The 14,632-nt window shown below is 31.7% G+C and overlaps 1 protein-coding gene and 1 pseudogene across 7 annotated transcripts; both read right to left on the bottom strand.

The window, feature by feature from the left end:
* Positions 1-554: 554 nt before the first annotated feature.
* On the bottom strand, positions 555-3,351 carry LOC113864448 (annotated as a pseudogene).
* A 3,412-nt stretch (positions 3,352-6,763) lies between these two features.
* On the bottom strand, positions 6,764-13,339 carry LOC113864445 (probable E3 ubiquitin-protein ligase RHG1A). Of its 7 annotated transcripts, XR_003504844.1 has the most exons (8): positions 12,992-13,297; positions 10,135-11,929; positions 9,921-9,974; positions 7,986-8,084; positions 7,708-7,848; positions 7,422-7,626; positions 7,282-7,325; positions 6,772-7,188 (listed from the first exon to the last, which is right to left on the bottom strand). XR_003504844.1 is itself a non-coding variant. In XM_027498157.1 (6 exons), exons 2-6 carry the CDS (start codon positions 11,833-11,835, stop codon positions 7,495-7,497), a joined length of 2,127 nt encoding a protein of 708 aa, XP_027353958.1. In that variant the 5' UTR covers positions 11,836-11,929; positions 12,992-13,319; the 3' UTR covers positions 6,764-7,494. The 7 variants fall into 7 exon arrangements, 6 of the variants coding, with proteins under 6 accessions (XP_027353958.1, XP_027353960.1, XP_027353959.1 ...); XM_027498157.1 differs by having other exon boundaries at positions 6,764-7,626; positions 12,992-13,319; XM_027498159.1 differs by having other exon boundaries at positions 6,766-7,626; positions 13,291-13,339.
* Positions 13,340-14,632: the final 1,293 nt, after the last annotated feature.

Below are 14,632 nucleotides of genomic sequence, written 5' to 3'. Positions count from 1 at the left end.
ATTTTTACGGAAAGTTATATACATTATCTAACATTTTTTTCAACGCATTATCGTATAAAATGTACTAAATATAATATAAAATTCACTCAATAAAAAATAAGACTATCATCATATGGAAATCCTACTTGAATTGAACAAAATAGTAAAAATACTTGAAATGAATTTAAAAGTATGTTATTACTTGCTAGGTTTCCTCGTTTTACGTCATTCTACAGACGAAGATTGTATCTATTAAATTCCCTTGTAATTAAACCCTGCGAATTGATACTTAAATTCCTCATTTTACAACATTTTGCGATTTGATACTTGATGATTCCATTAGATACTTGACAAAGCAAAGGAATTGAACAAGAGCATATTCAATGATGTTGAGTCGCAAGCATACTACTAATTTCTCATATCGTACCAAGAACAATTTCTTTTATGCCCAAGACTGAAATCTAAGAATGAAATGTGTATTTGGAAACTCATTAAAATTATACTAAACCATATTTCAACAAGAAAGCTATAAGTATCGTTGAAATGAATCCACATTACGCTAATTCATATACACTAGAAATTGTCACTAGACAGAAATTTCACCATCTTTTGAATCCTTTACTCGTCCTCTTCAACCTCTTCGGCAAACCACCAAGAAACAGGGCCCAGACCATCGTGATCTAACGATCCCTGTAAAATAGACGTCATAATAAATCATTATTCCATCAATATGCGATGCAACTATCTTACCAAAACATTTTGTATACGTCAAGAAATTCAAATAGATTACTTTAATTCAATGTGAAGGGCACCGGCTTGTCTCTTGCGAATGATGGGAATTTAATCCATAATCAAGAGATACGTGATGCATAATAAAAAGTATTCGCATTAATATGTGGATGATTACATCAGACAAAACTAAAGTAGGAGAGGCGAAGGTAAGACGTAGAAACATGGGGATAATAAACGAAACAATGTGAAAAGAAGTGTATAAGATTTGGGTATGATATTTATGTACGGGTTTATTCATTCGATCCTCCACCAAGACACATTCCCTCCAACACATGATGTTTGCACCTCCCCAAGGTAACACACAGAAAAGAAAGTAGAACCGTGTGCAAGGAAGACACGAACAATTCATAGTTAATTATGAATCAAGGGCCAAAATAAACAATGCATAGTAATAACAATCCGTTGTTATATGTGAAACTGTGGAATCCATCTAATTAAACAAAAATCATAATTATATATGCACACTCCTAGCACCCAATTTCAAAATAATTTAATTTCTCAATTTTTTGTGTTTAAACTTAAAACTTTGAAGTATCCACATAAATGCATGAACCACGGTACGGTGAGTATCAAAATACTTACAATAACCAATATAGGGGCAAATGGCTTTGATTCTTTTGGTTGTTCAACTGGAATTGATGGATAACTCACATTTTGAACTCGGTATTTAATCTGCCAAAATGGTAACTGAAATTTAGCATATTCTTTGTTTTCCAAAGATTCAGTTAACAAAAATGGCAAAGGAGACTAACTACATCAGTATCATCAATAGCATATGATTGCCCGTTAAAATCCCACAACCATATGCCTTTCTTGCTGTAATTTTTAACCGCAAATAAGCATGATGATGAACATAATTATACAATACATTAAGTTAGAGGTCATCCCAAAAGTAAAACTTGACAGTGGAAACATCACCTATTTACTGGCTCAGCCACAAAGTGGTTTGGGTTGGGCAGATGATGTGCAGGAACATAAATATCTTTAAAGAATCCAAGGGTTACTGCCAATCACATATTCAGCATTATTAAGCAGAGGCTATCTTGAAAAAAATCAACATTTGACAATTGGTTTTAAGTTTTGAGAGGATGCAGGCAATGGATGGTGTTGTCGCATGATGCAAATTGTAGTTGCTTTAACTGTCACACCATGCAAGACTAGCTTTGATAGCAATTCAACGTGCAAAACCACATTGTTGTCTTACATTATTCTTGTTGCAATAGAATGAGCTTTAATTAAATTAACATTGATCCTAATTAAGTTCAGAATCCTCATAATCTAACACATTAAGAAGAAAAAAAAGAAAAGAAACAGCAAAGACATCAGGGAAGAGTGTAATATTGACTTTTCACTGTTATATATATATTGCTAAACCTACATATCTAATCCAGATAATGACAGATATTTTTGTCAATAGTATCAGGAATGTATCAATTCCCACAAACAACTTTCAAGTAACCATATTGTACTATAAAAACAATCGTAATTTCCCCTGCTAATTTTTTTCCTGACCAAAAGAAAATCTTTGAAGTATTATGCTGCATGTAAGATTTAACAAATATATGATATATAAGTATGCACTAAATATGATTCTTATCCAATAATAACACACCACAAAACAAAGAACTATAACGAACTAAATTATGCATGTCAAGTGAAAATAACAATCAAGGGACTAGCTGAAAGTCGAAGACATGCAAGGTAAGCCATCAGCATCAGATGAAAGAAGTCTTGCCTTAATAATCTCCCCCACAAATGGACGAAACATAATCAGTCACACAGCCCATCTCATACATCATAAAATTGTAAATGTGGAGGCCTAAGAAAGTACAATAATTTTGCAGGTTCCACGATACTGAAAATAACTCAATACGACACAATAGCATATCAACAATTTTGCCCATAAATCATAATTTAAGGATCAAATTTTGGTTGGGCAATTTTTCTCCTTATAAAGTTAAAATATCCAGCTAAGAGAAGCAAAAACTATTTATCAACTCCCATCCAATGTAAGAGTAAACGTTCAAAATCACCCATGAATTCATACTGTATAAGTTAGAGCCCTGTCACCAAGGAAGACAAATCCACCCTCAATGGATATGATATCATGAACAGAAAAGCAAAGGCCCATGTTTGCTATGACCTGACATGATTACAGACACCCAAAATGAAGCTAAGCAAATTAAGTCAAATAAATTATACTATAAGGGTAACAAAGAAAACTGAAAATGGCAATAACAGAAAACCTTGTCTAAGAATAGTTTATCAAGCTCAACGTGTATAGCTTCATGAATGGGAAAAGCAAGACGAGAAGGAGGCAGGCGCAATTTGTGATTGATTCTACTGAGATAAAACATTGAGCCTGAACCAAATTAAAGAATGCCAACGTCCAGTGTGGATAAAGTACAACAAAAAAAGAAAGTATTTGCTGTTTTGACCAACAGAGCTTCAATGTTAATAGGAGATATAAGTTCTTCTGATTCTTCAGTAATGTAAGGAAACTATAAGTTGTTTTTGCGCTGCATAAAAAGTGTCTTCAACAAGGAAAGGAGGCAAAAACATATGAAAAGAAACTCCATACCATGATCAAAACTTCAGAAAATAAAAAATTTACAAATCATAATCCTAACACTTCATATTTATTGTTGATTGAATCAAGGTAGCTAAAATCGAGATTTTACTTTAAACTGTTAAAGGGGAGTGAAAATCATAAATGAAAATATGGAATCGTAAGATTTTTCAAATTTCATATATATGCATATAAATTCATACTATACATTATATGCATGTAAATAGCATAAATTAGGAAAAAACAACATTTAAAGTCAGTTAAAGCACTCTAACAAAGTAGCATTCACATATCATAATTCATAAGAATGTCATGCATCGGCATGAGTAAAAAAAAGACCCGAACAGAAAAGATGCAAAAATAGCAGCACTACACTTGAACACACAAAGCAGTGGCACACTACTGGGTTTAGTTGCAGACCATGCTGCAAATAGTGGGAGGACTATTGAAATGTTGACAACAAAGTTAGAGCTCAAAGCTTCTAGCGGCAAACTGGATTTGATAAAAAAGAGATACCAAAAAGGCGTCAACTACATTAGGGTTCAACAAAATAGGCTTTTCAAGGAATTTTCAGAATCAAAGTGAAATCTTAAAATTCTAATAATTTTATATTTTGATATATTTAAATCTTATTATATATATATATACTAATTATGCTATTAATAGATACAGTTTAACAGAAAGTTATTATCAATATATTATGAAAATATTTTATATAAAAATTAGATAATTTTAGTCTTTAGACATGCTATGTGAATTTGAATTTTGAATTTAAAATTTAAATTTAGATAAATATTTAGATATGAAGATTTGAAGCAGTTTTCATTTAAGATTCTAAAGTTAAAATTATGATTGTGATAAAACTGATTCAAAAAGATAGAATTCAAACAACTCATAACTCAGGCACAATCTATATAAAAAATCCTTATATTCTACACTTGAGACACTTTTTTTACTTCATTTGACATACGTCTTCCTTTTCTTAGTTCTGACTTACTTCACCGTTGAAAGTTATTGGAGATTATTAGCAAAGACAACAAACTCATTCAGAGTCCAAAGCGAGCGATCGAGCACTTCTTAGAATATGAAAACTCTTTTCATCTTTTTTCTTTTGTGTTTCTCTTGTTTGAATTTTTCCTAGTGTTTTATGAATTAGTTTATTATATTTTTGGTTGTGTATTTCATTATGAGTAACTAAATCTATAGTTAGAGCTATAATGGATCTTATAGCATATTTTATGTGATTTTTACTTTTAATATCATTATTATTTTTCTTTTAATGTTTGGCTTTTAAGAGTAGATCACCCTTAACATCTCATAATTAGTTTCATCGTAACATCTCATAATTTGTTTCATCGTAGGTAATCGTAACATGTGTAATTAATAGAACTATAGGATTAAACGAGATAAAGAGTTAGGTTAATCACACTTAATTCCTCTCTTTCAACTGTTATTGAGTTAACAAATTTACAAAGTCTTTATGCTTTCTCGACCATTTGCCTCATATGATCATTGAGGGGTGATTGCTCAGGAAAAAAAATATTAACATTGTATGATTATTGTGTGTTAATAGAACTACTATGAGTGGTTGGCAATACCAGAACATAAAAAAATGTAATTGGTGAAACTATAAGTCCTAAGCTCATTTTATTCAATTTCTCTCATATGTTGCATTATCATCCTCTTTAATTAATTGCTAACATTTAGTCTTATTTTTAATTCATCACTCTCATTTTGCATTTAAACAATTGAATCAATGTATTTTTTATACTTAAAAATAATTTCTGTGAGATGATAATTTAGAAAAAAAAATTGAAAACATTTTATTACTTTTTTATGGTTACACTTGCCCAAGAACAAATCTATCAGGATTTTACAATTTAAATGAGATTTTACTTAGTCATGATTTTACCATGACTTAAATCGGTAAAACTTCTAAAATCGTAAGATTTTACAATTCAAATTGAGATTTTAACTACCATGGGTTGAATCCCTACACTAGGATTTTGTACAAAAATAAAAGAATTTATCATTGTCATCAGTTCAACGAGAACATATGAAACGATTTATGAATAAAACTAGATTTGGCTAGTTCAAAACTAACTTTAAAAACAATTTATGAAATTAGTTTTAAACTTGAATTTGGTTTAAAATTGAATTTAAGATTAGATGAATTTTATTATCGAAGCAATTTGAATTAGAGATAAAAAAATAAGAAAGAGAACGAATTTCATAAATCTAATTAAATAAAATATCTTTTTTAATAAGTTTTGTAAAAGGATTGACTATTTTTAGTGGACTAGAAATAATACAATTTGCTCTTCTTGCATGTGATTTCAAAAAATTTCTCTTTGTATATTCTCTTATATAATATTTTTTTATTTTTATTTTTTTTGCGATTACCATCTCTTTTTGATCATTTCTAATATAAATAGTCAAAAAAATTATATAAATAATAATTTAAAAAATTTATGTAAGAAAATCAATAATAAGACAAAATTTACATTATTAAAATAATTAGTTAATTTAAAAAATATTAAAAAAAATTACATTCAACTCAAAGAAATAATTAAATACAATTAAAACTAAGATATAACTAACGTATAAATATAAAACTATCACCCACTATAAGTTTGAGCAAGTTTTTAGATAGATATTTCTACGAGAAAAATTAATATAAAAAATAAATAAAATGTGTATCATAATTTTAAAATAACTTATATCTTTAAGTTAAATAAGAAAAATTTAAAAAAATTACAAATAGCATGAGTTATTTTAATTTATTGAAAGAATTTTATTTATTTTACTAATTATTTTTAAATCTTATAAGCATTGATTAGAAATTTTATTCAAATTAGACCATTGTCGTAAATCCAATTATTTTTTATTGTTAACAGAGGCACTTATTTATTCTTATCTCTTTTATATATAAAAATAACCATAATAACTCGTTCATATTACGTATCTTATAACATAAGTTGAGAATAACGTATGTCTGCATGTTAAATTTTGTTACAAGTTTTATTATAAATTTCGCTACTTAAATCATCTCTACCTTTTCTTCAATTGTTTATTCGCTTTTAGAAAAGTTCAGTTTAGAGACAAAATTTAGTGAGAGAATATATTTAAAAACGGGTTTAGCAACGGATTTTAAATAAATATTCTTTTAATACACAAAGCAACATGCCTTCCAGCACTCTCAAAAGGGTGAAAAGCTAGAAATGTCCTCTTAATATAGACCTTAATCAATTTAAAAGACAAATTTCATTTACACAATTTAAAGTTTAACTTCATACTCTTTTCTTTTTTAACATTACTTTATTCTCCTTTTTCACATAACTCTATATGATTTATGTAATCAAGAAAAACATATATTATTTTATTATTAAATAAATTAAAAAATAACATAGAATGAAAAAGTATATATAATTGATGAAATTTTATTAAATCTCAAGAGGTGTAAATGTAACTTATTTAAAAATGTTTATTACAAATCAAGGTCTAATTTAGTCCATACAAATTTAATATAAATTAGGTAATATTGACAAAGTGAACACTTCACTATTGCAATAGCTAAGGTTGCCCAACAGTTTTTCAATGTGGCCGCCTCCTTTCCAACCTTTTCTTCCTTCGCCCCATAAAGAACTCTCTTCTCTCAACTCTTTTGAACCAAACATAGTGTCAATCCCTTCTTCCCTTTCCTTTGACCCAAACATAGTGGCAATAGGAGCATTATGTCGACAAACCTAAGCAAGCTAAGGTAACCATGCCCTATAATATTGATTGATACGGGAGCACAGTATAATCATGAGAGCACCCCAAATACGTAAAATTCAGTACCTACGATTCTGATGTTTGAACAATAATTCTTGTCAGCATAAATCCAAAATGATATGTGCTACGTAAAAAATTTTCATGAATGTAAACCAAGCTTTGTCAACCTGAGTTAATAATTGCTCCTTGATCCACATCAACCATCCACCACCTAGACCGGGAGATTGTTGGCTTTAGATAAATAAACGAAATAATAACAAAAATACACTACAGATAGAAAACAAGGTATGACGAAGCACAAAAGCACCAGAACTTCCTGGGTAAATTGCGCCATTTTTCTTCATGGTCATCATTTTTGCCTGAGGACCAAGTCGCAGACCTCATGTTGCCAAGCCCGTTGTCTTACAAATGGGACACAGATTCTTGTGCATTAGCCACTGCTTGATGCAGTCCCTGTGGTAATCATGGCCACAATCAAGCGTTCCAATATCGTCTCCATCACCATAGTCCTCCTGCAGCACACATAATCAAGTGGTAAGACCCGTGTGCACAAGCATTTAGGGGATATTTCAAAGTCAGCAAATCAGGCGTACCTGACAAACACAGCAGGGTTCTGCATCAAGCTGAGATCCTGTTTCAACCGAATAATTTTTCTGTTTCAAGAGTTTCAATATGGTTTCCTCACTCAATCCAGTACTCACATTTCCAATGCGCTCTTCCAAAGCCAGTAACTCCTATTACAGTCATAAAAATTACGTTAAGAACTTAAGATACTCTAAAATGAAGCACCAACTTGAAATATAAGCAAGGGATAAACTGATTATGGCAGGTGCGTGTGTATTTGCATCCAGATGCAGAAATGAAATTTTACCTCGTAAGACATGTTATCAACATCAAGTCGCATATCCCTGTGCCGATCATGAACATCAGCTATTCCAGAAAGAAAGGATTGATCAAGGATCATAACATCCTGTCACAAAATGAAAACACAGGTCTTACACCAGCATTTAAGAGCTTAGAATAAATATGCATTGAGTGAAATAGTAAGCAGAAAACCAAATTGTGATTTTGAACAGCTAAAGATGTTTGGCTAACATGAATTAGATCAGATGGGTTGTAACCCCAGTGGCTACAGGTGGAGGGAGACCACGAAAAACTATAGGCAGAACCATTGAGGATTCAGAGGTCAATGATTTATTTATCGACATGATTCACAACAAAACATTATGGCATCACTTTTATTAAGTAGCTGACCCTACCCAGTGAGTCGAAGATAACTCTGATCTTTCTAATGCAGGAAAGAGGTGGTCAACTATGGTTAAATATGGGTTTGGTTTGGTCTATTTGTAAATTAATAATGTTCATGCTACCATAACTCATGTACCAACATTCAGTTTTTCTGTTCAAGTTACTTTCCATGGGTAGCATTAGAGCTATTCTACAGGTTAGCACTGTCTGGATAAGGGATTCTAAGCTTTTAACGGTTGTATTTGGGGAGAGGGTATGTTCTAATACAATTAATAACATAATCTTTTTTTCCAGTTTCCCCAGTTCCCAACCAGAAGAGACAGACCTCTGTGGGCTTTGGATGTGTTTTTGATCTCCTAGGTCTCTAACCCTACATCACTTCCACCCAAAATATATTACAAAAATGTAAATGCCTAGAAAACAGGTGAAGGTTATATCCCTTCACCTCCTTGTGCTGTGTTCGCAAACAAAATTAGAGGTTTCTCGGCTAAGTGCTGGAGTGTCCATGTGACCATGATTAAGGGAACAGAACCAGATGATTATTGGATTTCAAATCTTTCTCATGATTATGTGTCTTTTTTCAGAAGTGTAGTAGACTGCACCAAGTGAGATGAGACTTGGTTGTTATTGTTACTGTTATTGTCTTTCTTCAGAAGTGTTTTAGCTAGTTAGGGGGAGTACCCCCGCCTCCACTGTAGTGTAACCTTAAAAAGTAGCTTCCCTCTCCCAGATGTGATAGACTGTTGCTAGAAGATTTAACTAGTGTGCCTTTCTTTAGGAGTATTTTAGCTACTTAGGGTCCATAGTCCTTTCCACACAAATACATGCACATACAAAATAAAGAATTTTCTGCTTGGAGCACATTTCAGAATAGTTATCAGCAGTGTCAAATATCAGCTGAATGAAAAGTAGTTGGAACTTCATTTTGTTGTGAGAATTGCTGGAAAGAATTAATAAATAGAAACCGGAAACCATGTTGGAGGTGCATTCAAAATCACACAGATTACACTGTCACACTTTCCGATAGAAGATTTTACTTTTGATTCGATAACTAGTACCCTTTGCAAAGCGTATTTAAATTTTAGCTTTTCTTTTATACCCTCTGACCACTTGTTATCTGGGTGCATTCCAGTTTTCATCTTTGATTATATTATAAGAAATATACAAGTCATTATTATAAAAGTAGGCAAGACATTACACAAATAACGATGTACAAAATTTTGCATCCTTTCACTTTTTACTTCAAAGCTGCATCAGCTCATACTTATGTTTGACATACATGGACAGATTACCTTTCAGATTCCAAGTCCAAGTTCAATCAAAATTACAAATAAATCAAAATCATTGGTAGGCATGTTAGAGCCATCTTAACTCAATGCTTGCTGCTAAATAACAGAACAAGTAGTTATATTTTTGCATTGGAGCTGTGTCAGGATTGAACCAGCTTTGAATCCAATCCATTATGACACCATTAGTAAATTAGACACAGAAAGGTAAAGAAAACTTAACACTGAATCTATTTTTTGTGAGTATACACCATTAATTTTGAATAACTAACCTCAATTCGCATGCTCCCACCACCTCTACGGATAAGGCCCAAAACATTGCGGAGCTGCCCCATGAAAAAAAAAATTGTCATTTACAAGAGAACAATTATTCATGAATGAAAATAAAATACTCCAAACACTAAATATGATCACTAAAGCAACATTCTTCCTAGCAGTGAAAACTGTCTATTATTGAAATGTAAGAAAAGACAACTGAATACAGACCTCAGATACAAGTCTACTACTTCCTTCACCTGCCACAGCCAAAGTACGTAGTGAATAGGGAATTCCAAAGTCAGTATCTCCATGCCTCTCCAACCATGAAGATGATCTTGGGTTTGCTCCAGTGCCAGATGATAACATCCTCGATTCAGATGTAGAAAGACTTGAGTGCAAGGAAGAATTACTATTGCTTGGACTTCCATTAGCATCAGAACCAGGAGAAAACAAGGACCGACGGACATATTCAGATAACCTCCAAGGATGATGGGGAGCATTAGTATGAGAAGGCCAAGTTGAGGCAGATGGGGGATTGGTTGCTGGATTTGATCCAGTCCGTGATGAAGAAGCAACATTTCCTGATATGCTTAAACTTTCACTACTTGAGCTTGAAGCTCTAATAGTTGGAGTTAGAACAGAATTTCTTAAATCACTTGCAGGTACAAAGACTGGGCGTTCTAAAATATTTCTAGACATACTTCTTGAGCTTGTACCCTCCTGATCCCTGTTGGCACATACAACTGAGTTTGATGAATGGATGTTTCTTGAGCTAGAACTACCATTCCATCTAAATGATTGCCTATTCCTCGGCAAAGCAGGAAAATGAATTACTAGTGGCTGACTATGAGGAATCGTATCATTTATTGGTGGCGCTGACCTCAAGTTCAAAGAATTATCAACAGGATGAAACCTTTGTGACACTTGAGAGGACGAAGAAACACCAGAGTTCCTAATCATGCTGCCAGTCGAGAATGCTGTGGGAGGAATGGAATTCTGTTGGTTTGAAGGATTTATCCTCAACCGGAAATTCCTGAGAAAGCTTTCTGAGGTTCCTGCAACGTTTGAATCAGGGACGTTTTCAGATGCTTCATCCCCCATACCCAGTCCAAGTCTTGCATTTACCTGTTCTGAGGAAATATTTCTGCTTGAACTTCTCCCAGAATTATCCTGAGTAGGAATGGGGAGCCAAGCATTACCATCTGTATGCTGACTGTAGCTAGAACTTCCAGCACCTGAAGATTGTCCAGCATTTCCTTCAACAGCCTTTCTTTTACAAGATGTACGTCGGGTCTCGAGAGAACAACCTGACCTACCATCATTATCTTTTACCAGTAAGCCACTATTTCCAGGAGGAAGTGGAAAAGAACCAGATCCAACATTAGATGGTATACTCTCATTTACTGACCCACTAGACTTGTGTAAATTAGGGCATTCCAGATGTTGACTATTATCACTGCCACTGTCCGCTAAACCTGCATTTAAGTTGATACTCTGGGGCATCAAATGAGAATTGGGGCTGTGCATATATATTGGACCCGTATTGCCATTGTCTAGTGAAAGAGCATTGCCTTGTTCAAGGTGCCTTTCTTCTAGTCTTGGACCAGCTAATGCACCAGCATTTATGGTTGATGACCATCCAAGTTCTCTATTTTGATCATTATTATCAACCTCATTTGGTGTATTACTGGAACTTGGCTCTCCTAAACTCCATCCACTCAAATTTCGCCATTCATGATTTCTAGAATTCGCATAAGATGAGTTCATATCACTGGGAGAAAGAATACAGTCAGGCATTTGATTCTCTGCAGGATTCCGCACATTATTCCAGCAAATCTGCTGATCCACAGTAGAATTATTTGATGTAGATCCACAATCAAATTCTAACGTTTCAGACATTGAACCAATTGTATTTCTCTGTCTTTGCATTGAAGGAATCTATGAGTTTCCCACCTTAATATAGTTAAATAAATGAAATAAATTCCTCAATAGAGCAGCAAATCATGCACTAATTTTGGCAGGTCTGTTCAAGAAAACAATAAAATGCTCATTAGAAATAAAAAATGGACAAGTCGTTAAAGTTATATACTACTGCTAAATTGAAACTATACATAACATTATAGAGTGGTCTTTTTGCTGTCCTGCACCTTATGATGCCAACAAACCAGTGAAAACATTTAAAATAGCATATTTAATCTATAGCCAGGTGCTGACTGTAGTTACATGTAAACCCTTTATAATACTTCTTAATATGGTTTTGATCTAATTTTGCAAAACCGCTTGTAACCTAGTTTGATATAATAATTTCCAAATGTTGTCTCAAAAGGCATCTAAAACCAATAAGTATCCCTTCTTTCAAAGTTCTCATTATCTCTATAATGCACCTCAGTCACAGTTGAATGTTTTCTGTGGACCTTTTTGTTGTAGTTAAAAGATGTAATCTGTATATGTTTCAGCACAACAACATATCAACAAAAGTATCAGAGCATAAGGTAGCACAAGTGTTTCTAACACAAACTCTACAATTAGGCAACAATATTATGAAATAGTATCCTTTAACTATTAATGAGACTAATTCGGAACTAAAGATTAGCTTAAGCATGCTTCTATGCCCTAACCTTAGGAATTAACATGTGGAACAGGTAAGCACCACCCAAATCACAAGCACCGCCACTCAAACCTCTTTTATCAACTAAATTATTATGTAGTACCAATCCCACTAATGCAGCATTGCCAATTGATTAAGTACCGGAAATTTGAGCACCCAAAAGACAAAGAGACGAAACCTCAATAACAAAACCGGCACCTTTTCACACAAGACAACGAATAAAAACGTGGAAGAAAAAAAGAAATAATTTTTCTGACAAGATCAGCCACAATATCAACAATACCGTATTGGGTTGGATTGACACAACAAGAAGCTGAATTAAAGGAATCAAGAACCGTTAAAGAAATTCAAGAAGCAAGCAGAATTAAAATAAAACCATGGAAAATTCAAAGTTTATAAATTTCCGAAGCAACAGCAAATTACCCTGATCACACCATAAAAAAAAGTAGGTTAAGTAGAAAAAATGAAAAAACCTACCAGATGAAATGGAAAAAGCTCGATCTATATGAAAAATCAGAAGATGGGTGACGCAGAATAGATAGAGAAAGAAAGCACTCGTATTGAAGGAGTGCTTTTTATTTGGTTTATTGTTTCTTGTCCTTTAGAAGAGAAAACAAAGAAAGCCAATACAGTGAGAAAAAGGTTAGAGCAGAGAGGGTTTGGAGGACATCGAAAAAAGAAAAATATAATTAAAACAAAAATCTAAAGAGGACGGTAATCTTTAATTTACAAGACAACGCAATAGATTAAATTAGAGTGAGGATCTTGCTTCTTGCCTCGAAATGGAGAGACCATGTTTTGTCTTGTTTTATTTTGATCTTTCCCACAAATATATACTGCAAGGAAATAAATATGTAAAATTAATATTATTAACATTAACTACTCACTTGTAATATTTCATTCAAGATTTTTTTAAAACATTTTATTACATTAATTATTTTATGTTATAACAGATATTCAGATTTATATATTAAAATTAATATTTTATTTTAAATGTTTAAAAATATGTTATAATTTGTTATAAAGTCGTTTATCTTTTTTTTATTATACTGTGATAAATGTATAAACTTTATTTTTAAATTAAATTAAAGTAAAATCAACTTATTTGTCAATTCATTATTTTATTAATGAAAAATTTTATTTTTATAATTTCATTAATTAGTATTTATTTGTTCCAATTAACATTAAATATAATAAAATATTTAAAATCTTCATTATGATTAAAAAAATTATTAATTAGACATTTTTATTTTAAAATTTAAAAATATTTTAGTATTTGGATATTTAATAATCTAGTATCAGTAAAATAAGTATTTATTAATTAAATTGTTTTGTATAAAAAATTTGAATTTAATTTATGTATTTTTATTAAATTAATTTTGTATGAATATTAACCAATATAAAATTATCATAAATATATTATCTCTTAAAATGAAATTAACAAGAAGAAGAAGAAAATTCCTAACATGGTAATTGGTAATTCGATAACGAGAAAAAAAGGCAGAAAGGGTGGCGTGTTTGGGCGCCTGTCGAATGAAGGAGGTGATGTGATATTTGTCTTTGCTTCTGACTTATGTCCCCAAACACGCCAATTACAACGACGTTGGATTTTGGTGCTGAATGCAGCCCCCTTCTCCTCTTTCAGTTCGCATCTCTATTCTCTGTGTTGTACGGATCCAAAAGAAACTAATTAAACCCGAGTTGAGTTTTAATATAGGTTACTTAATCAAAGTTATTAATATTTATGATTTTTTATTTATTTAAATAAATTTATTTGTATGAATTTTAAAAATAAATCATTTTTAAATATCTTAATAAAATATATTATTAAGTTTATTGTATATATCACTGTTAAAATATTATTAAACAAGCATTTAAATAAATTATGTATACAAATATATCCTCAAAGAATAATGCTTTAAAAATATTAAAATGTACTTGTCATTAAAAGAAAGTAAATTGTATTTTTTGAAAAATTACATTGATTTACAATTTTTTATATTAAAGTATACACTTTTCTCTATTAAAAATAAATATATGTTAAATTTGAGTCATAGTTAGCATGAGAAATTTTATTAGATGATTTTTCTTCCATCACAGTGATTTGTTTACACAAAT

Source organism: Abrus precatorius, unplaced genomic scaffold (genome assembly GCF_003935025.1).
Source record: "Abrus precatorius isolate BTA unplaced genomic scaffold, Abrus_2018 Scaffold4, whole genome shotgun sequence".
NCBI classification, from domain to species: Eukaryota; Viridiplantae; Streptophyta; class Magnoliopsida; order Fabales; family Fabaceae; genus Abrus; species Abrus precatorius.
Note: the sequence above shows the minus strand (reverse complement) of the source record. Positions and strands in the feature narration are given on the sequence as shown.

Excerpts from the sequence above, each read along its gene's own strand:
- LOC113864445 (XM_027498159.1), bottom strand. The coding sequence starts at position 11,835 with ATGCAAAGACAGAGAAATACAATTGGTTCAATGTCTGAAACGTTAGAA. Across the intron at positions 8,085-9,920 it reads GTGGGAGCATGCGAATTGAG|GATGTTATGATCCTTGATCA; the intron begins GTTAGTTATTCA and ends ATTTTGTGACAG. Across the intron at positions 7,849-7,985 it reads TTGATAACATGTCTTACGAG|GAGTTACTGGCTTTGGAAGA; the intron begins GTAAAATTTCAT and ends TGACTGTAATAG.